Source organism: Falco naumanni, chromosome 5 (genome assembly GCF_017639655.2).
Source record: "Falco naumanni isolate bFalNau1 chromosome 5, bFalNau1.pat, whole genome shotgun sequence".
Lineage (NCBI taxonomy): Eukaryota > Metazoa > Chordata > Aves > Falconiformes > Falconidae > Falco > Falco naumanni.
The window spans coordinates 56,021,137-56,045,784 of record NC_054058.1 but is presented as its reverse complement, the minus strand read 5'-3'; the positions used below and the strand labels follow the sequence as shown (position 1 = coordinate 56,045,784).

General features: G+C 39.6%; 1 protein-coding gene across 11 annotated transcripts in view; it reads left to right on the top strand.

Moving 5' to 3' along the window:
• The window catches only part of GRIP1 (glutamate receptor interacting protein 1), a 328,611-nt gene that overhangs the window by 239,423 nt on the left and 64,540 nt on the right, over positions 1-24,648 (top strand). For 10 of the 11 annotated variants that reach the window (XM_040595938.1, XM_040595939.1, XM_040595944.1 and 7 more), the window contains exons 3-7: positions 7,029-7,164; positions 8,115-8,260; positions 11,717-11,800; positions 12,669-12,744; positions 14,114-14,259. In XM_040595938.1, coding sequence (XP_040451872.1) covers positions 7,029-7,164; positions 8,115-8,260; positions 11,717-11,800; positions 12,669-12,744; positions 14,114-14,259 — 588 coding nt within the window. Of the gene's footprint in view, positions 1-5,127; positions 5,208-7,028; positions 7,165-8,114; positions 8,261-11,716; positions 11,801-12,668; positions 12,745-14,113; positions 14,260-24,648 lie in introns of all 11 variants that reach the window. The other variant, XM_040595941.1, reaches the window with a different exon arrangement.

Sequence of the window (24,648 nt, the reverse complement as noted above, 5' to 3'; positions counted from 1 at the left end):
GTATTGAGATGACTCAAGTTGATCTCTTTTAATGTGCAGTATCTGTCAGAGTAACATCATGAATAATTTTAGGCTGCTAGTGCTTGGAATGTTTGGGAATATTTTGAGTATCAACATGTATTCTTGATTTGTGGTTTTCTGGCATTATTGTGCAACTCAGTTGTGAACAAAAGCAAACTAAAAGAAAAAGAAAAACAAACAAACAAACAAATAACTAAAAAACAACCTGAAAACTGTATTTTGTTGTGCAGTTTTTGCAAGCAGGACTATCCAGAGGACCAAAAAGGCTGTTGTTCCCTCACCAGCACTTGTCTTGCTTGGAGCAGCTGCTAGCCACGTGGCCATTCAGCTCCCACCTTAGCCTGCATATCTGCTGCAGTTAGCCTGGAGAAACCTCTCTGCTTCTTACAGAGCTGCCTCCATGGACCGCTTTTCCCTCTAAGTTCAGAGCAGCCTTTTTTGCGTCCTCATAAGACACCATCCTTGTAAGTTTGCTGTACAGCGATCATTCTTACCGTTGCTCTATGAGGCTGCTTCTCTGGGAGAACTGATTTACACCACGCCATGCCATTTTCTCATTTTCTGGCAAAAATTTTCTACCACTCCTGTCTACAAAGGGTGGGTTCAGACACAAGCTGGATGTTGGATCTTGAACACATGCCATTGGTAGCATGGCTGTGCCGCTGACGGAGAAGCACTGGGGCAGCTTGTTATAACTGCCCTGTAGGCTGTGGGATGGAAATGTTAAGCCTGTGGCAGGTAATAATGGTTTAACTCTGGTCACTGTAAAAAATGAAGTACAGTTCTCCAGCAGCTGATTGTAAGTTTATCCTCTATCACACTCACAGAGAGCAGTTGTTTTTGTAGAAAAGGTCTTATTCCTATGGTCCTGCTAACCATTTCACTCCTGAAATGTAATTACTGAAGTTACTGTGGTGTGTGTAGGTAACTGTGTTGTATATCAGGTGTTTCGTCCAATATTCTTCTGCTAAGAAATTGATTAGGTTCTTGTCATTAAGAATGAAGAGACATTTTTTGTCTGTTGCTGCCTTTCAGTTGTTGGTTGTTTGATTTCAGGTTTGGGATATTTATATTAATTTCTAATCCTTTAGTTATAAACAATTTCAAATGTAATGCTAGTGCTTGATGTTAAATTGAAGACAACGACTACTGTATGCCTTAGATTTGGTTTAGAGAGAGCTGGCTGTCAGGTTATTCCTTTCTGTGCCTTAGAATACGAAAAAAGTACCCAAAACCAAATAGTGCGAGAACTAAGCTCATTTTAGGTGAGAAACCAGTGAACACAGATGTGAACTGTGCTGCCGTGTCCTGCAGACCTGGTATTTTCAGAGAGTTATGTGATCACATCCTATGTATCACAACCTGTGGCTGATCATAAAATATCATTATTTGCTTTTCTATGTTATGCCTAGGCCAGGCAACAGACAGATTTTTTCCAGTTTATAAGTACTAGTGGAAGGTATTTGTTTTTTAGATAATATTTATGCAGTGGCAAAATCATCTTTTAGATGCTCTTGTAGCTGGGGAAAAAAAAAAGGAAAAAAAAAAAAAGAAAAAAAAAAAGATTGTGTAATGCCCTGTACACAACCAAAATAGCTGTTGGTAAAAAACAAGTCTGTTGTTGGCAGCTTTGCAAGTGCTTGAGCCTTGCCCGTCTCCCTTGCTTTCAGTGAAGGTGGTACATTTCACTTGTACAAAGTTACCAGAGTCACATTAGCCCAGCTGCCAGCCCAAGGCGGCTTGCGTTGGTGACGTTTTACATTTACTGTCCTGGTGGTATCTGCAGCATGTTGTGCTTTGTAGATGTGCTCTGATGCACCTCATACCAGTCTGTCTTCTGCTGTGGGTTGCTGGGTTCTGAACTAGGACTGGTTTGAGGATTGTTGCTCCACAGGCTGGAGGAGAGGCACAGAGTAGGTTATGGTCAGCTTCATGTTTTCAGATTCTCTTCACCTATGTTGTTTTCTTTGCCTGTTTTTAATAAAAATCTAGGTGTTTTAAGGGCTAGTGACAGCTAGTCAGGAAAAGGGCAACGAGGAATGTAGCATTCATCATCTCTGGGCATTCCTCTTGTCACACTTGGAGATATACACCTACCCGCAGGTCTTGGAACACTGAGTAGATGTGATGTCCTCAGTATAACAAACTGCTATCTGTTTCCTAAGAATTGACTTCATCTTTATGTGATTTTTTATTAAGCTGTGAGATGCCTACTGGGATGTAAAGCAAAATGTTTCCTCTGCAGAATTTCTGCTGACATACAAGGAAAATCCATACAAGGACAGCATTGACAGTATTTTCAACAGACTTCCCAATTACTTACTTATTGATTATGTGTGTCTTTTGGTACGAAATTATCAATAACAGCAAGTTTGGTTTTTTTTACTTTCAGGTTAAGTTCCTTTTATGCCCTGTCCCTGCTGCACTGAGCAAACTCATTCACTAGGTGGAGGATACAAGCACTTAAACTGATCTTACAGATTTTAGGCATTTTCTTGGATTTTAAAATGAATTTTTCACAGAAGGGACAGAAAAGACACTCAGTATCTGGAATGGGGGCAAATCTTTTTCAGTTTTACTTTAATATGTAATTTAAGATATAAAATTATAGGAATAGAGAAAATAGATGATGAAACTTCGGAAGAGTTCTCTCAGCTTTCAAATGTTGTTCTGTGAAAAAATCTCTTCTGTAGTTTAATTTTCTTTTTGAGGAAGTAAATATATTCCAAGTTCAGAAATCTCATGAGTCAATTTATTTTCCGTGCTTTTTATTCATTAAAGCATGTTATTTACATACATCAAAAGGTAGGTAATTACAAAAAGTCAGATCATGTATAAAATTCTAGAAGCTTTACCATGATGCTATTTTCCTTGAAGAAGAATTAATTTGACATGGTGTTTCTTGCGTTTTACATATCTACAAGTTGTTCCATTTATTCATCTTCTTACAGTAAGATTTACCCAGTCTTATATTTGAGTACCTGCTTATCCTCAAAGTTTTCTTGTGCTATGTGGAGTATCCCTGTGCTCTACTGGGTTGCAGGGCAGATCATAGTTTTGTTAACACCAGCTGAACCTGCTGCAAGTCAGGCACACACAGTTATGGTATTGCAGCAACAAACCTAAGAGAAGCATCCAGACCAGGAATATAGAAAACAATAGCAGCATAGTGTTTTCTTTAGGGTTCTGCTGCTGTGTATGCTGCACCTTACAGGGCTGGAGATCTAAATGAAGCTCTTTGGAGCAGAACCTCTTTTCCATCTCATGTCTGCATGTGTGTACAAGTCTCTGTGTTTGCACTCCCTTTGCTGAGCCCATCCCCAGTACTTGGCAGGATTCCTGAGCCCCATACTGCAGGGAGGTAGACGCCAGCAAAGCTGTAGGGCAACCAGTGCAGCGCAGACAGGCGTGTGCCCAGGATTGCCCCTGCTGCAGCAGGAAGGGATGGAAGCCCCAGGGCAGTCCCAAAACCCTCCCCAGGCTGAGGGAAGGCAGGACCCAATGGGAGCCATGTTTTGTCGAGTGCTGCCTGAGTTGTTAATGGTAGGAGGGGAAGAAGTTCTCCAGTGCATTTCTCCAGCTGAAATGTAAAATGGTATTGATTTGGGCTTTTTATACACTTGGAACCATCTTCACACAGTTTCATTTTAGAATAATTCATTTGCTTTATATCACAGAGCTGTACTGCAGGAGTGGTGTTCTGGTATTTGATACTTCATAAACAGTTATGGAGTAAGAAGATGTTTCTTAAGCTCATGTTCTGTATTCAGTTTACCACTAAGGAAAAGACTTGTAAATTCAATCCCTGTTTTACTCATAAATTACAAGAAATCTGGAAGTAACTTCTTTGCCTTCCCTTCTGATGCTGGCTATGCTAATGTTATTAGCAATGTGGGAGTACATGTGGGAAAGAACAGACCTCAGAGACTTCTAACTAATTAGGAGTTTGCTGGTTGGCATAAGTAATGAATTATGAGTGAGGTAATACATGTATTAGTTTGATTTTTAACTCACGAAGAGTAACAGCATTTTGTTTACTAGAGAATAGAGACTGACCTTGTGTTAGTTGGGGAATAACGCGTACAGATGCAGTTGCTTGTTGGATTGGAAATGAAGTCCCGGGGTTGTTCTGATATTGGGTATTTTGATTACTTCCGTGGGATTAGTCTATAATAAATAATGTCAAAGCAATGCAGATGAGTAAACATGTAATGTACAGCATTATAAAAACAGTAATTGTGCCATTTAAGAAAGCAAAGATGAAAAACAGAGAGAGCGGGGTACCAAATGGGGCTAGATCAGAGCACTTCCAGGGATAGCAAAACCAGCTTAGGTAGTTTAATTTCTTCCTGCTGTATTTATGTACGAAAGCTACGAAATCTTTCGGAGGGGCAAATGTAATGAAGCTATTGCGTACTTCTAGATGACCTTATCTATCGTTAGCCGTGAGCATTTCACAGCACCACTTCCTTACAGTGTTGGTGCGTCTCTCCCTCCTGCCTATGAAGAAAGAGGTTTAGAGATCCCTGTTCTGTTGGCAGAGGTATACAGAAACTTGTCAGAATAGATGGTGAGAAGGAACAAGCCTGGTCATTATTTTCCGTGCCAGTAGTTGCAGGGAACTGTATAATCATTAGCTAGCTTAAAACACTGCATGGATCATCTGTTCCAGATGTCACTTCAGGCAGCAGAGTGTTTCCCAGCATTGGATTGCAAATGCAGAACCTATGTAAAAGATCAAAACACACGGCAGTATTATGCTATGGCAAAAGATTAGGTGTGCGCAGTGCATTGTTGATGTCCTGTATACATGTTCTAACAAACTACTTGTTAAAAAAAAAAAAAAAAAAAAAAAAAAAGTGAAATGGTCCTGAGAACCAGATTGTACTACTGAGAAGTACCAAGGAGGGATTCAGTTTGGGAGGTGGGGGAGAGAGGGGAATTTTCCTTTTGGCTTCAGATCTCACAATTGAGTAAACCCTGAATAAAAAAGGGTGACACACTGGCAAAGTATACCTGAGGTTGCATCATGGGTGCAAATGTACAGTATTTTTGGTTGCAGTAAGTACCATGACTAACACTTGTAATCATTATGAATACTTGCAGGTTTTTATAAAACCGAAAGCAGCATTTTGGTCCATAGTGTCTTCTACAGCTATGCAACATGTCTACATGCTCAGATGCAGGTAATCACATCTGTTCTTTCTGAGCTGTCAAAAAGGCCAGATGTGAGCAAATGTTTTGGAAGCTCAGTAGCTTTCAAAAAAGCTCAAAGGATGGTGTGGTGTCAGCCAAGTTGAGAATGCACCAGGTAGCCATGCTACTGTCTGCTTCTAACAACTCATGCTGCTGACTCAATACACTGCAGAATTTTGTCTTAGTAGAAGCTTTATAAACATAGGAGAATTCTTGCCCAAGCACTGAAGTCATGCTGTGTAATAGTAAAAATGTGACTAACTGAAATGAGCTCATCATTATCTGGAATGGAAAGTAGAGCCTGTCAGCCGCCAAGAAAGGACCAGAAACATTGCATGCCATTTATCTATATGCTACATCTGCAACAGATTTAGCAGTTTACTAGAAGTACTAGCAAGGCTTACAGGATATTCCACCAGGGCTGGAGGCTCTTCTGAATGCTCTCCTGTGCCCGCCACAATTACCTCTGTATTGCTCAGGTTTGGCAATTCTCGTTCAGGGCAGCTGTTCTTCATCTTGAGGTGAAGTTGTATTAGGTCTTCTTCTCAGTCATATGGAAAGTATTGACAGAGCCTTGTTGCTGTTTATATAGTGCTTATTCTAGACCTTACTGGTGAACATATGAATATATACAAGGAACTTGCCTGTGTTTTGGGTGGCTTTTCATCTTTAAATTTCATGCTGCCACAGCAAGATTGCTAGTGCAGTGCAGACATACTGTTTGTTTACAGTGTGTATATGAAGTTCGTATCTGACCGGTTCACCTGAAAGCTGCATATTGATGCTGAAAAGGACCAGAGAGATGGATGATCCTTCCACGATTTCATCATTTTCTAGGTTGATCTTTAGGACTTCATGCATTTTTCCAGAATACCTGGGCAGCTGGTGATTTTAATAGGTTTTCTCTGACTGGAAACACTGGACAGGAGGTATGATTGCCTCGTGGCTTTCCAAACAGTTGCAGCCCTGCTGGAACTGTGAATATGTAGATTGCCTGTTCATCCATGTGCAATAAGGACATCTCTTTTTGAGAGCTCGAGGCTTTCTGTTGCAGGTGACCTGCCTTTGTTGAGGTCTGTAGGATTAGCTTGGCATTCTCCAAGAATGTTAAATGGGCAAACTGCAGAAAAGGGTGTCCCAGGCACCATGTGAGGGAAATTTTTTATACACTTATGACTATGAAAGCCCTTCACTTACTTTATACGTCTTCTGCAGAGATTTCAGAGAGTTACAGCGGAGATATATTTGTGTAAGAATAAGGAATAACACTTAAGATCTGATGTATTTATCTCCATATGCACTTTTGTTATGTTTGATTGTTTTGATTAACACTCACATCTAATAGTGGCCTCAAAGTGAGTCTGAACCTAAACTTTTCTAGTGCTGTTATATCATTGTGTCTTTCACCCTTCTGTTTAGTTAATCAGCTGAAGTACTTTTGTACAGCTTTATAGAACACAGAGGTCAGAGGGAGAAAGCAGAAAATGAGGAAAGATAGCTTTTTTAAAAATGTGAAACAACTACCTTTAGTTGTAAGTGTTGCCAGAATTTGTATTTGTTGGCTCTGTATAGTATACTAGCCCATTGGTGTAGTTTTTAATAACCTTTTACAGAACATATGTCTCAGATTTATCTATATGCTGAGCCTTGCGGACAGAACTTGTGAATTGTAACACAAGAACCTCCAGATGTACACGTTATTTCTTATTAACATACATAACGATTTTCTTGGGAAGTAAATGACATTTTAGAAAGGCAACATCTGTGTTATCGCTTAAATTTTAATAATGCCAATAATTTTCTTTCAACAGAGGAATTCAAGGGCTCGACAATAGTTGAATTAATGAAAAAAGAAGGCACCACCCTAGGGCTTACAGTGTCAGGTGGAATCGACAAGGATGGGAAACCAAGAGTATCTAACCTTCGTCAAGGAGGAATCGCTGCTAGGTAACCACATCTCAAGGCTCAAAATGCATTATAAGATGTGATTGCTTCAGAAATATGTACCACATCAGAAAGGTCACTAACAAATATGTGACTAGATGCATCTATAATGGCAGCCCGTCAGACCAGAGAAGCTCAGAGATAAACGGCAACAGCTGGTCGCCCTCTTCCCTCAAGGCTACTTTAACAAAAACTAGAAATACCAATGAGATATTTGAAAGTAGTCATAGGACTAATTAAGTTTCTTCTAAATTATATAAATTTTATTTCCCTGTATTTTTGTCCTTGGACAAAAACTTGAGAGAACAAGCATAAGATACCGAGGGGAAAAAATAAAATGGAAGAACTAACTGTAGTGCGACCACAATTTTAATATTTTTTTTAAAAAACCCTGTTCATCAGCTGTTTTTAAGATTAAAGAGAAGGTTAAGTCATAGTCTTGCTTGCTACTACAGTGGAAACAAAAACCCTGGTATTTGTGAGTGAAACAATTAAAAAGACAAAGGTTAAGCTAAATCATTCCAAGTAACTGAGCAAAACATATGCATCTGGGCTGTGGCTTATCTCCTGTAGCTGTGCTGTTAGCTGTGAAGGTAGATGTTGTCCAAAAAAGTAGTTTTGGATGCTTCCCAAAGAGAGAGAGAAAGATGGGGACATGAAGATGATGATTTCATGGATCCTGTGCCCAAAGTAGTCAAATCATCCAACTCCTTTATTGTACAGCTGGTTTTGTACATTAGAAATTAATAATGCAACAGTGTTGTTCTTATAATATTTAACAGGCTAGACTAGATTAAGATCTTAAAATGGCACTTTCTGTTTGAAAGATCAACTTGGTTTAGTCTAGATGAATGGAAAAAAGTATTCCTTACTGTCAGTAAAGAGTAATTTAAAGGATTTAGTTTGGTCCAACAGATCTGTCTTTAAGAAAAGCAATATGTACTTTTTCCTAGGAGTGACCAGCTGGATGTAGGGGACTACATCAAATCTGTGAATGGAATCAACCTGACCAAATTTCGCCATGATGAGATCATCAGCTTGCTCAAGAATGTTGGCGAGAGGGTTGTTTTAGAAGTGGAGTATGAGCTGCCTCCAGTCTGTAAGTAACAGCAGAGCAAACTGAAACCTACGCAGAATAGCAGATGTTGTTAGCAATGAGATGGACATGGTTGTTCATCTTCATTTTTGGTAGTGGTTGTTTTCCTAAAATTTTCTCCTCTGTCTTATCGCAGAGCATGGAAGCAGTGCAAAAATACTGGCAGTACAGGGGGATGCTCTCAGAGATGCTCGGGTGTTTTAGGAGCATAAATCCCACGAACGGCAGAGCAGAGTTGTCAGCCTCCACTTTTTTGTTGTGGTGGTTCATTTATTTACAGTTTTGAATACTGGGAATTAGTTTAGGTAGATTCTGGGGCAAGAGAATCCTTCATGTCACAGTAAGATCTTCCGAGATGAGACTGATGAATATCTGTGAATTCTGCCTCTGCCTTTTCCTTCCTTCTCTCTACTTGCAGCACCTTCCCAGATAAGCAACATACTTTGGGACTTTTCCAGTCTTTTCTGATGTCCCTTTTAGGCAGCTTTTCATTTCTAGAGCAGAAGACCTAGTGGGGTAGGCCACGGGGATGCATAAACCTGCATGAATTGTGTGACTGAAAAACAGGGCTTCTCGCTGGGCAGATTGTCTTCAAAACACAGATTTATGCTGACACCAAAGTCACAGAGGGGTAATGGATGTTTTCCTTGCCTCTCCTTTGCTCTTTCTTTTTTTGCTTATATCTGTGACTGCGTGTAGGAGAAAATCCGTGGGAATTGAGGCTATCAGGTGTGAAGTGAAAGCTAGAGAAACAGTGAGTTGGAAACCTGGGACCTAAAGTGAAGGAGTGAGTGGCAGGTGGCTGGCTGGCACCAAGGGGGCTGCACCAATTGCACTTTTGAAAGAGTGTTGGCTCCTTCATGCTGCTCACTGGAAGGGTGAAGGTGTGGTTTGCTGGTGTTTGGCCAGAAAAATCTGCAGAGCCAACTAGGAGGCACTTGTCTCCTTACATAAAGGCTTTCCTCATAACAGAAGCCAAAAAATCTATCACTTTCTTTGGTGCTCAGAAGTGAATGAGCTCCCCACTGCTTCCTAGCAGCTGGAGGGTTAGCCTAATTACATACTTGGTTGTTTTTATGATCTCCTGACAACCATCTTAATATGTTTTGAATGTTCTCTGTTGATTAGTGTTCGCTTGTGGTAAGGGAACTTCATGTTAAAAAACGCAGTTAAGGAAGTCAGATGAGCTCAGAATTATTTTGCTGGAGATGTAATTGTTTTATGAGCATTATTTGTTTTGCACTTATTCAAGCAGGATTCCTTCCTTTTCACCCGCTTTTGGCATATGTGCCGCTCTTGCTCACTGAAACAGGATTTTGACATGCTAAATTACAGTAGCAATTGTAACTTCCCTTCAGTCCTTGGAATTTCTGACCTCTTCATACAAGCATAGCTAAAAAAGTTGGAGATAAGCAGTCTAGTTGTTCTCATTAACTTCCAGTGAACAAGCTAGACACAGTGCCTTCATTGCACGCACAAGTCTAGCAGCGGGTCATGTGGTGAAGTTCTGGCACCTCCTTCCCTGCCCCATACATAATGAAATCCTACCGTTGTTCTCATGGTTGCCCCCTCAGAGAGAGGACTATCATGGTTTCAGAGTGGGGAAGTGTCAGTACCTTAATAATGATGGATTAAATCTGGCTGAGCACTAGTAATCCCACTCTCCCTAGTGCTTCCTTCACTGTCTGGCAGCGTTCGCAGCAGGAGCGCTATTTTCAGCACAAGCCACTCGGTGTTTTAAGCCGGAATGTGAGCCATGCCTGCCTGGCATCTGCCTTTTGTTGTTGCCAAAGGTCAAGCGCTCCTTTCCCCTTGCAGGCCAGGGCTGGGGTGGAGGGACAACCACCTGGACAGTTGCTGCCCAAGCAGAAGGACACTGCATGCCCTTCCTCCCTGCTGAACTATGGGTTTCGCCTGTCCCCGGTGGAGGTCACAGACCACACCATGCGGGTTAGCAAGCGTAGAGTCGCCTTGAGCTACATGCAGGGCCACCTCCTGTTGACAGGATGAAGGCAGGAGTTGCCTTCTGCTCCCTGTAATTCGGTCCTTTTTGGTCAGCACAGAGTTTCTAGCTGAAAAGGAGGCAACTGCATGGACTTCAGTAGCACAGCCCTGATCTTCAAGCTGCAGCAGGAATTACTGCAATACAGAGCATGCCCTGGAGGTCCATCTTTCGCCCGTTTTCCTAAGGAAGTGAGATTTATGTGATTTCACACGTGTGTTCTTCTGGTTCCCTGCAGTAACTTTTTTAATGGAGATTGAAAGATTCCAAAAACAAGTACATTACGGTACATTTTGTGGAAACAGACACTTGAGTGAGTCTCCAAGTAGAGGAGTCCTCAAAGAGAGAGGCATGCAGCACTGAGGGGCACCACATCTTACTGAGGCTTTCCAGGGCTGGCAGCACCCACCCCTGCAGCTTTGTAGCCTGTGGTGTCCATTCCCCCCTCAGGGTATCCTAACAGGGGATGGGGAAACTGCTTATTGCAGGCAGGAGCATTAAAGGGCATAAGTTTTCATTTAGTTCTGCTGCTCACAGAACGTTTATTTCATAGAGGTGGGGGGGGCTGTTTAATCTTTATAAGTCTTGTGCTGTTTGCAGTTTCTTACTGGAAGCTGGGAAGTGTGCGTGCATGTGATTTTGCCCAGTGTCCTTTTCCCTTTGGAAAAGGGAGTTCTTATACCCTGCCAAGTTTTTCCTATAAAAGCTAATAGTAAACCGGTCAACGGTCTCGTAACAGCAGTGGTTTCAAATTCTGTAAAGTGGATTATCACACCCAAAAGCATTGGTCTGTGCATTAGGCTTCTCACCTCCTCACCCAGCTGTGCACCACTGCTGTAGCGTTTATACAGAGAATACCAACTCAACTAGAAGTCAGAGGTTTTTTACTCCCTTACCAATGATGAGGGAGCATGTTAAGTTTTGAAAGAGGAAAAACAACAAATCCTTATGATACAAAATACTTTTTTCATCTTAATCTAGTAATATGAGAATAGAGGTACACCCTAAAAATCTCAACTGTCTTGACTTCAAGCAATACAAGTAAATATTTTCATGGCTGAGCAGCAAATTCCATAGGTAGCTTTAAGAATATCATTTGTAATTTTTGTGTCTCACTGTGTCATTCCATCTTTTCTAGCTCTCTAACTATAAGAAAAGCAAAATTATGCCATGACTTAAACAGTAAGACTTAAATTCCTCACCTGTTACATGCATCTGTGGCTATTTTTCCAAACCGTTGGCAATCTGCAAAATATCTGGCCCAAAATCCTCTCAAAAAGAGGATGAGTAGTGTTTAATTACAGGCCTTTAATCTAGCTGTTCAGTAGTGGACTCTTCCCAATTGTATGATCAGAAACACAATAGCTAGCTTAAATTGGAAAAGGTGCAAATCTGTGTGTATCTTCATCATAATATTTTGGAATATTTTTCTTTTTTGTGTGTTTTTTTTCTTTTAGCTGTACAAGGATCAGGTCTCATCTTTAGAACTGTGGAAGTTACTTTACATAAAGAGGGGAACACTTTTGGATTTGTAATAAGAGGTGAGTTATTAAATTTGAACTGTCTGTATTTCTAAATCAGCAAAAAAAGTGATAAATTTTTATGGCATAAGAAATCATTTCAAGATTATGTCTCACACTTTTTAAAAATCTTTGTGATTTATGTATTACTTTTTCCATACTTTCATGTACTGCATTTATGAACTGCTCTAATTTTTGTTTATGGAAGAACGTTAATTAATCAACTATGCCAAGAACATAACAAACTTCATTTCACATAAGACCAGACTCTGCTACCACTGAAATCAGCAGGAAGATTGTAGTTCTTAAAAAAGATTCACTTATAGTGTTTGTATAAACTGGGTATGAAATGTAATCAATCATGCTGATAGTCTGAATTGTACGACAAAAATATTGTCACTGACTTAGAGAACAGAAGAAAACAGACAACTGTTAAATAATATACCCCAATGACGAATTATTAGTTTCTTCAGGGAACACTTTTTTTCTTTATTTTTTTTTTAATGTAATATATAAATTCCTTAGTGGCCAGTCATTATTTTGAGTATACATGAAGTATGGATGTTTTTTTCTCTGTGCAGCAAACATTGCAGAACAGTAAGTTTTCACACTGAGATCAGATTTGCAGAGCAGAGGTTCTGAAAAAAGAATTTACATTTATTAAGAATCACTGTGTAGAAGTACTTTATAGAGAATCGTCTATACCATACAGTAGGTCTATTTTATTTAAGATAAAATTCAGAGGAGGTTCATATTAACGGCTTGGCCATTTTTTGATCTTTTTAGCCCATGTTTAAATGTGTATGCTGCAAGATACACATTAGACTTGCCTTTTGTCTTCAAAAAGCATAAAATGAAGGTGTGCTTTTTCTCACTTTTCCCTTTCTAGGTGGAGCACACGATGACAGAAATAAATCTCGTCCTGTTGTAATAACATGTGTTAGACCTGGAGGGCCTGCTGACAGGTACAATTCATCTTTCTCTGAAGTGCATGTGAAAGACAAATGGAGAAAGGTGAATTATTTGGGACAGAAGTTAGGATTTGGGATGAAAGAGATATGCTCAAACCTGTTCCTTTGAAATTCATAGTTTATGCTTTTAATTGTAATAACAGTAGTAGGCAACCACAGAGGCTCAGCGTGTCATAGTGTGTGTGAATTTTAATTCAGTATGTTGCATGTTTCAAGACTATCCCATTAAACACTTTCAAAAATCAACCTCAATTAGAACAAATTCCTGCAATAGGTCAGAACACCTTTTTTTGCAGCCTTCAGACAACTGGTGTAGCTCTTTAATTATACTTTTTGTACTCTAAACCCACTATCATTTTCTTTTGCGCTTCAGAAAAATACTGTCGTGTGTTTGGGTGTTGTTGCATTATTCTTTTGAGACGTTTGTATAGATCTGTGTGTGAGTTCACATGTAACTTCACCTGGACAACTTCTGAGTGCAGGTTTATGTTTTGGTCCAATGAACATGTTTGTATGTAATACCATCTTGTATCTATACAAAAGAAAGAATATTCACTTTATTTATATTTATGAATTATATTTTCAAAAATGTCATTTTTTGTCCTTAAACCATTAAAGAAACTTAAAGGGCAATTTCTTTAAAGCAACATGATTTCCTGTAGCCTATGTTGACATTTTTGACCTTGGCAACATTAATTGAAAAGCAAATCTTTCAAGAGAGCATTTGTCTTCTGACTCTTTCTTCCCATCCCCATCCCCCTTGCTTCCGTGTTTTTCTCCCTGGTTCTTGAGCTGACGATGATAGTACTTCATTTTCTATTATAATTCCATATGCATTATGAGATACACGTGGGAGATGGTGTGCATTTATAGCCAAATTATTTTTAGGTAGGAGGAAAACAACAATTGAATTGCCCAAGTAAGGGGTATTTTTTAAGAAAAACAGTGAATGGATATTCATATTTTTCAATCTGTTTCTGCATGCACATGTTTGCACCTCGTATTTATTTTTAAGAAAATGTCGGGGGAGGAGGTGTTTATGTATGTATGAAAGAGAAGTTGTGTGGACGAGGCAGAAAGAAAGCATATGTTGAAGCAGAAGCTATACTTAGTTGCAATTTAACATGACTTGATTATTTAGCTATGTGTTAAGCCGCTTTCCAGTCACTGACTTTCCAATTAAAGCAATTTCCTTTCCACTGCGCCCTCTGAACGTTCTTGCTGTCAAAGTAAATGTTAAGTGTTAAGGCAAGAGGGATGGGTGTCAGAGAAGGTGCAAGAGAATTGCTTTGCATAAAGATAGTATTCTCTCCAAATCAATTTATCTTATATTAATAAAGATCATTCCTTTAATCTCCTTCAGAGAGGGCACAATCAAACCTGGAGACAGGCTGCTGAGTGTGGATGGGATCAGACTGCTGGGAACGACACATGCTGAAGCCATGAGTATTCTCAAACAGTGTGGACAGGAGGCGACTCTGCTGGTCGAATACGACGTCTCAGTGATGGGTAGGTTGAGGAGTGGGGCTTTAGTTCTGGGAACCATCTGTGATGTTTTGCTGGCTGTTTTTGATGAGCTATTTTAGAAGTGATTGTGACCTGTTACGCTTCTAGTAGCACCGCTATTCCCTTCCGCACCGTATCATTAATCTTGGGTTCATAAGGAGGTGAGCAGTATTTTACTCTAATTTAGCATTCCGACATTTCATGGTTTGTAGAGTGAAACGAGAGTGTGGATTCTAGCAAAGTAACTTTTCCAGTGACTAGTTTATAATAAAGGTTAATGAAGTGTAAGCATTTCTGTCACATGAAAGAGGGGTTTACTTGCTCTAACAAGAATTCTTTTGCCTTTTACCAATGCTTCTAGATGACCAAGACATTATTAAAAAGTCACAAAACTGCCACGTAGAAAAGAACAGGGAAGAGAAGATTTCTTAAGAAGTGCAGAGGTGGCAAATCATGGCTTGAAAAATGAGCTTACACTTTATACAAACTTTGATTGAATTCACTGAAGATATGGGAGGTTTTTTGGAAAGTCAAGGAGAGCAGATGATTTTTCACAAAAGATTTGGGACTGAGTTATTTCCATTTGCTTTGAAAGTTGTCATATTGCCTCCATTTTTGCGAGACACAGAAAATTAATGGTAGCAAGAAATAGAAAAAACAGTCAGACTGAAATATTTCTTCTCTGTTTCAGGATCTTTCTCTTCTTTTCCTCAGTTTCACTGTCAGATTTCTAGCCTAGCAGTAAAGCAGCCTCACAGGAATTTGTGAAATAGCACCATCAAACCTCAAAGCCTTGGAAAAGATTAATACTTAGAAGAATGATGTCAGATATTTATTTATTCTGGAACAGCCCACTTTGTTCTTCTCCAAGACACAGATTTATTTATTTTTTTATTATAATATATATCTCTGTTTACTTAACTATCTGGAGTGAAGTGACAGGCTTGCATGGTGTCTGGCAGGCGTGCTGGACACTCGTGCAAGGTTCATGCCCAGAAAGGTGGAGGCAGCTGAGTGTCTGGCCAGGAACCTCCCACACGGAAAATGGAAACGCAGGTGATCTTGTAACCTGAAGAGAACTAGGTGTTTTCATTTATTTCTTCTTTTTCTTTGGAAGACAATGGATGGCCAAACCCTATCTGTCATCACAGTTAACACCAGATTCTTTATACTCCACTTTCTCTTAAGAGCGAGATCTCATTGCAAAAAGAACCCTTGGCTTTAGACAGACAGAGTTCCCAGCGAGGCTTTAATTTCAGAGAAAACTCCCATCCCTGTTGTCCTGTAAAACGCAGGGAAGCAGTCTGTTTCAGTCTCACTGAGGATCTTTTAGAAATCTTTGCAGGTTTTTGTGAGGACAAAACTATGTAATGAGAAGCTCTATTGTGCTCTAAATTGCAGGTTGTTCAAGGCAGGAACCTTCTTTTCAGTGTAAGCTGGGTAGAGCTCAGTGCAGGAGGATACAGAACCTACCCGGAAATTGCAGGTTTATAACTATACAGACAGTACCTACAAGTCACTCTCTTCATGTTATTCTCTCTCTAAATAATCTCTGCTGTCTGCCTTTTGTTCTCAGTAACAAATCTGGATTTATTGTTCCTGCCTTCCTGGCAATGAATGTTTTATGCTATGGAAACTTAAGGAGGTAGAAGAACCTGAGACCTGTGGAGTCAGAAAGAAGGAAGGAAAAAGGAATCAGACACTGGGGAATGTAAGGGATGGTGGTCCTGCAGTGTCTGCGAGAACTAAAGAGGAATCCAGTAGGCTCTCTTTCTAATGCATTATGATTTTGTTAGATTTTATCTAGCCCTGTGTAAGTTTTGATTTTTTCCGATTTGCATACCCTGCATAGTTTTCTGATGTGATGCATCCAATAGGGTACTCTTCGTATAAACTTTCAGTAGAGTATCTTACTCCTAGAAATATAATTGTACCATTACTTGTTTTAATGTCTACTCTGCTGTTGGCAGATGCTTATATCCTGTAAAGTAGCTCTCCATGTAACCAGAACTGGAAAAAGCCATAAAATATATTCTGATAGCATGAAATTGGAACTTGATTTGAAAAGGTTACACTGGATGAAGAAAATAATCCTGAACTATTTTTCAGCTATAGTCCAGTAGTGTGTAACTGACTTTTTATTCTCCTGTAAGCATAGGCTTTTTCAAAGATGCTGTATTTCTCCAAGTTTAGTTCCTTCACCTGAAGTCTTGAAGAGGTCACTTGAGAACCCTGTACATTTTATTGTTTCTGGAACCTAGAGAAACTGGAGTAAAAGAAACATCAAGGGGTTCTGTGCAGGGTAATTAAGTGTGTAAATAATGTAGGAGATGTGGCTAGTCCCGTTGATCTCTGGTGTTACACTTGTGCTTACTTAAATACACCCTGAAGTATCCTGCTCAGCTGGGTCCTAGGAAGTAAACTTCTCAATTCAGCTTCTTGGAAGAGATATTGTTAGCTTGTTGGGTCTTTTTTTTTTTTTTTTTTTTTTAATTTATTCTTTTGAAGATGTTTCCAGGTTGGTGCATGGAATATACTGCTGTACAGTTTCAAAGATACTTTAAAATAGTAGGAGTTTGGAAATCCCACGATAATCCCTGAAGAAAATAGGAGAAGGCAATAGCATGATTTCCCAGAAAAAATTTTATAACCTTATAAAAGTTTTGCTTGAAATTGTGGAGGTAGCAGTCTTCCATGCATCTTTCTGTTTTCTAAAACACCTACTCTGGTCATAAAGCAATGTGGTTGTTTATACTCCTTGTTGATTTTAGAGGGAACTACATGCTTTTTTTAAATTTAGGGAGGATCCGTGGGTGGTGCTGGGGGTGGTGGTGGGGTTTGCAGAGGAGACGGTTATGGTGACTTGCCCTACACACAGCTGTGTGGAAGTAACATTAACTCCGTGGGCTTTATCACTTTCTTTGTAATCCTTAGACCTGAAATGTCGAACCTTTATGGTTACGTGGATCACGTGTTTTCATCCACTGGTGGGAGAGGTCTGAATATTGCAGCTCTCTGTGCCATGTGACTACACCTGTGCCCCTCATGCAGTGGAGGGGAAGGAGCAGAGGCACGGTAGTGGCTAGCAGTGACTTGCTGCCACTGCCAAAATAATTTTACAGCCTGAATCTTTTCCTGTGACAGCCAAGGAGAAAATACTAATTCCAAACTATAAATTTAGGTTGGTAAGACTGAAGTTCTCCCTGTTTGGCAGTGGTCTGGGTGAAGTGTCCTAATGAGCTGCTCACAGCTTGAAAGCCATAGGTTGAGGGTCCTCAGTTAAAGTGAGAATGAGAGTTAGAATGCAATGCTAATAACAAGCTGCAGGCAGAGATTCACACTGTCTCTTTCTGGAACAAGAAATAAAAAGTTTATCACTACATTTATTTGGAAGTAGAGCAGATGCAGTTTCCCTTCAGGTTTTCCGAAATCTGTCATGATGCTACTGGGCTCTGTCATCACTGTGATTGGGGTTGCATCTGCTTGGGTAATGTTCCGTATTTACACTGAAAGGGAGCATTCAGAAAAGTTCAAAGGTAACTACTAACTTGAGTTTAAATTCTGGCCTATAATGTAATTCTAGTTCATAAATTGCTGCTGCTGTACTTTTGAGCAATCTACTTTTAAAATCTTGGATGTTTTTGCTGGTGTATTTTAATCAGGTACACTGTAGTCAAACAAAACTATTAGCTATTGACAGGACTTTGGCACATTGTTAGCTGTTTGCACTTGAGGGACACAAAATCTTTGTCCCTCATGTCTTCACTGGGTGTTTTCTTAGTTCGAACCACTCTGTTGTCTTCAGGAAAGAAGGAACATATTGCAAATTCAAATTCCGTATGTTTCTCTGTCCTGTTTAACAGTTCTGGCACTTACTGGAGCCAGAATGGATTTACTGTAATTGTTTTCTGCAAAACAGATATGGTCAGCTTGGTTTTTGATCCCAAGCTACCAGAGTCACCCTGGCATAGAACTGGTCAACTTTAGCTAGAGCAACACCCTCAGTTTTCTGAACTTGATGTTTACCACTTTCTAGAAAGGGAATTACTCATGCAATCATTTGCTGGTAAATCTGACAGCAGTTTAACAAACCGTGTCCAAGCCTTTTGCATCTGTAAGTTCATCCATTTCAAAAAAAAAAAAAAACAAAAAAAAAAACAAAAAAAAACAAAAAAAAAAAAAAAAAACCAAAAAAAAACAAAAACCCAAACACAGAAAACCAACAACCCAAAACCAAAAGGCTGTAACAATTTTATGAGAGTACATTTAAAGGAGTCTGCCTCACCCTTCAGTAGTTTTGCATGGCAGCAAGAACACTAGAGAGAGTTTGCATACTCCAAACATCAGGAAAGTAATCCATGATCCAGCGTAGACTTCCAGTAATTTGTGCAAGACAAGAAATACAGGGGAAAAAAGCAACTTAGGGGCTGCCCCTTAAGTTTCATAAAGCAGTATCACTCAAGCGTATCCAGAGTTACAGGGGCCTGTAAGAGCAATAGAGTTGCAAGACCAAGGAACAGGAGCTCCAGAGACTCCAAGGGCAGACTCAAGATCCTCATAAACCTTATAAATGTTACAAGACCTTGAAAGCTGAAGGAAAGTCAGGAAGCCTGTAGGATTCTACACTGCTTTTTTGTTAATGTTTCTTTATAAACTTAAAATTAACATTTCCTTTGATTCTTACATGTCTTTGACACAACAGGTAGGTAGCATTCTCTAGCATTTGACTGCAACTGCAGGTCTCCTGGCTGTCACAGAGCAACAGACCTAGATTCCTTGAAATTCTAAATATGAATTAGTTACTTAAACCTTTAAAGAACGCTTCCTCTCTTATGTTGCTTCAGAGACAGATTGAATGAAAATTCATGTGTAATGCAAAGGTCATGATAGCTGTATTAGTTGAAGTATTACTACTTTAAATACTGCTACACGAACACATGCACAAATTATGCTAGAAGACAATGTTTGAAGTCAAAAAGTTGAGCATGCCAGTTGGGAAACGTCAGGATTGAGGCTGCCTGCTCAGCCTCTGTCCAGCTACGTGTGCATGCAGTACAGTCACAAGACCCACAGGGAAGATGATAACCTTTTTATGCAGCTTTTCATTTTGAATTTTCTTTCTATCCTCGGTATGTGACAACATGCTTATTGAAAGCACTGCCCAGATCCTTTTCTGAATGCAAAGTTACTAATTTCCTGGTGGTTTTTTTCTGAGGCTCTAATGCCGTCACAGTTAGAGTGCTTCAGGCAATATGCAGATCTCAAGGAGAAAACCTCAGTGTCCCAAGGTCACTCCAAATGTATTGGCTCTTTCTTAAGGTAGAAGACGTATAGGCATCTCTCTGCAGCAGTTCCAGAAATACCACTTGCAGATGTGTCACTAGGTAAAACGTGGGGTTTTTTGTCTCTCCTAGAGGCCAATGCACAATTCTCATTCACACCGTGCAAACCAAGCAGATACTTAAATCTATGTGCTCTGGCATGTTAGTCTCTCATCTTATTGTACCAGTTCCTTGTTTATCAAACACACTATTTGTGCTTTCTGCTGTCAGTGCCAGATGCCTGCATCAGGGACATTAGTATGAACTGACAGTCAGGCGTGGTTGTGTACAGTAAGTAGGTTCTCTCTCTGTAGTGCTAGCTTGTTAGGATTGCATCTAGAGAAAGATAGATGTTTTGGGATACGACGTATCCTTGGCACCAAAAGAGGCTTTTTCCTTCAGAGAAGTCTGAGCCTTGTGGTATTTTTTTTTTTTTTGCTGTTCAGTTTCCTGACTTTCAAGACTGCTTTTTTACAATTAGCAAATGGGCATTATTCCTTTTAACCCTTCACCTCTCATGCTGCTGCTAAATATGACATGCTGACTTCACTGAGTCTCATCATGAGCCTATAAAAGGATTGATATCTATCAGTCAGGTATCAGTTCCTGCTTACTTACCTGCTTTAATCTACTCTGGTTTAAAAGGAAGATAAATACCTTCTTAACATCTCTTGAGATAAATGGATAGCATGGAAACCTAAGGTAATTTGTGGTTCTAAAAAAAAAAAAATCCAGAATTTTTGGCTGGCAAATTGAAAACTCAGATCTTGATGCATCAGTACTTTGTGTGATCAAGAGATGATGATGCTGACTGCTGATAGTGAAACAAGAAAATGCTTGCTATTAGTGACCAGTACAGTTTAAATGTCCTTTTCAGCCTTTACAGGAACTGTGACAGAAAGAGAGTCTGGTACTTCAAAGCAGCACTCAGGTGTCTCCTGCATGTTACATGACTGACTTCCCTTTCTTGTAGTTCCCTTTTAATGCCTTACACACCTGCCACCCAACTCATTCACTGCTAGCTCCCTCAAAACTTACAGTGCATTGTCTTATAGATACAACACTTTTTTCATCATGAGGACTGCTGAGTAGTAAAAAAAGTGTGGAATGGGGCCTTGTAAGAAAATAGTATTTATCTACCTAATGAATGGTATCACTGCGTTGCATAAGCAGCTGTCAGTTCATTGTTTCCCAGAATTTGTGTGAGCTTATATCCTTAACAGTGTTGACACATTTTTATGTCCCATTACCTAGATTTCTCTGTGGGAAAAACTTTATCTCTGACATCTGTACCCAAATAGTTCCTCAAAAGGATGAGAATCATTAAGTCCACCAGTCTGCTGCGTTAGCTGGGTTATCAGACAAGCTGTCCAGCACAGTATGTATGTGCTTGCTGGGGACCAGAAAAGACTTGCGACACTCATGTGACCAGTGGGTTTCAAAGATGTTTTCTGAACAGCAGAGAACTATAAAGGTTCAGGTTCCCATGTTCCTTCCTGTCCATTTCACCTAGGCGTGATGCTTTTTTCCTCTGTTCTTTGTTCTTGTCCTGGTTCCTAGCTGCATTACTGCCTTTTTTTTCCCAGTAGCTGCTTGATTTTCCTTTTCCTTACTGACCTAGTTAGAGTCTTCTTTTCTAGAAGGTCCTAAATCCCAACATGCTATTCCCTCTCCTTACAGCCCAGTTTTTTCTTCTGTCTGTTGCCAAGTAAGGCTTAGGTAATTTTCCAACACATTTCTCTCACACTGCTGATTTCCCTCCATAAAGGCCTTTTGCAGTTTTCATGCGTGTCCTTCTTTCGCCCTTTCTCCTGTCCAACCATTCCCAATTTTCATGTACTGCAGTTCAGTTTCAGACCAATCACCTTCTCACCTCAGTTCCTCCCCTTCTTGTCCCAGAAGTCCTACTTGCCGCCCTTCCTGGCTCTGCTCTTGATTCTCTGTGCCAGATCTGTCAGGTAATAAAGACATATAGAGAACCTGAATTTTCAACATAAAGCCTACAGAATTTTCGGGGAGGGGAGAACAGTATGGTTTTCCCTAATGATGCTTTCAGACACAGCTGATCCATTTCAGCTGAAATAACTAAGGGAAGAAAAAACATAGGGCTTGAGAGAGGTAACCGTCATAAGAAAAAATCACACCAAATGTTTGAACTGTGGTCAAGTTGCAAGCAATTAAAATCAAGATGTTTTAATGAGAAAGGTCTATGATTCCCAAGTACATTTGCCCTATAGAATTTTTTCACTTCCTTTTCTCTGCCTGGTTATGATTTGTTGTTACAGTTTGATAGCCATGTTGCTGGTAGATGATTACAGAAGGGAGGAGTTGTCATGTTTTACAAGTATTTCATAAATCTTACAGATACTTCTTTCTTTACAAACTTCTTGATCATCCCTAAAGAGAAATAAATGGAATTTAGCTGAACCATAGAAGTTACAAATTACTCTAACAGGTCCAATTAACATTTCTCTCTAGTGCTTTTGAAACCATGGCCTCATTAAAAGCAGCTTAATAAACGTTGCTTTGTATGGGAGAAAAAAGCGTAAAGGTGAAATGAGATGTCTCTGTAACAGAAAACTGAAAATACAATGTAATTGTCATAAATAACTGGGGGGGGATGGGGGTGGGGGTGGTGTGTGTGTGCAGTTACTGTCTTCCAAGTTCCACTTCATATATGAAAGTATTCTGTGTTTTACTTACTGGGTACTGAGAGTAATGGACAAATTTGTCTTCAAAGACTTGTCAGGAAGGTGAAACCTATACTTGTATGCAGTTAGTCTAAATAGTGTACAAATCAAAAAATTCAGTCTGAAATATCTAATGTATTTCATGGTGGGCATTCAATAAAGTAGAGCCTTCCTAAACTAGAATCACAAAGCACATGGTTTGACTTTTTTAGATGCTAATTCAAGGGTTTGGATCCTCAGATAGAAGCAGCCTCTGCCTATTAATAATATGCTGTTGTGCTTCTTTTAGTAAGTATTTAGAAATAAGTGATGGAATAAGGAGATAGCTGTTATAACCTCTCCTGTCCACCATGCAGGTTCCAAGCAAGTGGAGGGAAGGAGCAAATAACCTTCACATATATTTAGTAAAAGATGGGAAAAAAAGTATTGATCAAGTCTTTCCACTTTGCATGAGGGCTATCCAGAAGTGCCATGAAATGCAGTATGAAAGAGAATTGTCATCTCTACTACATGCTCATACTTCTGGTCAGCTGGAAGTTAGTCAAGAGGTCTTTCAGTAAATTGGTTTATCTGTTACTTAGTGTGCTGGTCAACAGCAGAGTAACAAGGATGAAGTATCCTGATTTATTCTGGTCTAAAGAAAAAAATTGAGCAGGTAGCTGAAGTACTTAAATTCAGAGTGCAGGTGTGAAAGTTTTACAAAGAGGATGATAATTAAGCTTCTTGGAGATTAAAGGATTTTCTGCATGTGCCATGTAATTCAATGCAAGAGAGACTGTAGTCAGAAAAAATCCAATTAAAAAAATTCAGCCTTGTATTTGGTTTAGTGGCATTGCAGTCATTGAAGAGACTAATGAATATGGGACAGATTCAATTTTCTTTATATTAGAGAGCTTGTGCTGTAACCCCAGAAGCTGTATCTAGAAGGGCCCACCTCTAAGGCCGTAACAGAAGAAGCAAAGGCTCCATTCCTGCCTCTGTTACAGGAAGAGGAAAACACTAAATGTCTCCCAAGACTTCCCCTGTGTTTAAAAAGTCAAGCACCGAACTACCCCATCCTCTTGCCTTTTTTTTGTTGGTGTGACACACACAGACTGTGCCTGACAGGTTAGTCCAAGGGGAGAAAACCTAAGAATCCCTCAGGTCATTTGCCGGAGCACCTGTGCTGGGCATAAACTAAGAGATTAAATTGGAATGCATTAGGGCAGATTTTCATCCCTTTACACTGAATTTCGTAGTTCATTCATCATTTTACAGAACATTTATGCTGAAAAAGGATGGATTTTAAAATATGAATTGTTTAAGATGTTTTGCCTAAATATGAACTGTCTCAGTTAATGGTGTTCTAGCACAAAACCGGTGTGAATGAGATCTGAAGCAGATCCTGTGAGATTGCACCATGTAGTATTCAGCACATGGGAGATGTTTGCAGCTCAGAAAAGACAGTTGTAAGACCTGTGAGCTGGAAGTGTAGGTAGGGGAAAAAAATCAACATCTAAGCTGAATGAGTCTATCATAGTTACTCGAAAATAATTGCACCAATGCCAATCTTATGATTTTGTACACAGAATTATACTTCCAATGGTGTTGCTCAGCTATATGATGAGTGAAATGTTGCGTTCTCTGTGCATTTCCTATTCAAACCACATTTCCCTACAGTAATTTTAAACATCCATTATAAGCTGTCTTTGCATCTTTTTCCTAAATGCATGGTTACCATGCTTTGTTCATTTAAAGGGATCATGTTGCATGTAGCTTGTGAACTAAGTATTTATCAGAGTGGTTTGGGGAAACAGAATTGCTCTGTGTATGTTATTGTATGTTCAGCTAAAAAAATCACTGGATTTTCCTTTTTTTAATCAATTCATTGGTGACTCACACTAGTGGTGTTTGATGTTCTGTCAGTCTCATGATTTTCATTTGTAAGGAAACTGGCCAGAATATTGACAGCTATTGTTTATTGGTCATGTTGCTATTTCAGGGTAGATGCTGGAGGACCTTAACAAAATGATGTTTCTGTGATAACTGAACATGCCAAAGGCAAGCACCTACTGCAGGTTTCATTTAAATCTTACCTGTTTTCTTCTTGGAAGAGGAGAAGAGTGTGGCAGTGATTTTATGGAGAGTACTTACCTAGACCGTTCACTAGTTTCATCTTTAATTGCAATTCTCATGCTAGCAGAGAAGTCATGGCTCACTGCAGCCAAAAAAGGAGAGATGAGCTCTCCTGACGAGATGAGTAATGAAGGGTATGACACCTTCCCAAGGTTACAGGTGAAGCTGTGGCAAGCTGAGGTTTCTTCCTTCCTCTTTGTGCCTCCAGACATTTCTTCACTGGCTGATAAAGTCACATTTTAACATGCAGAACCCACACAGTATAA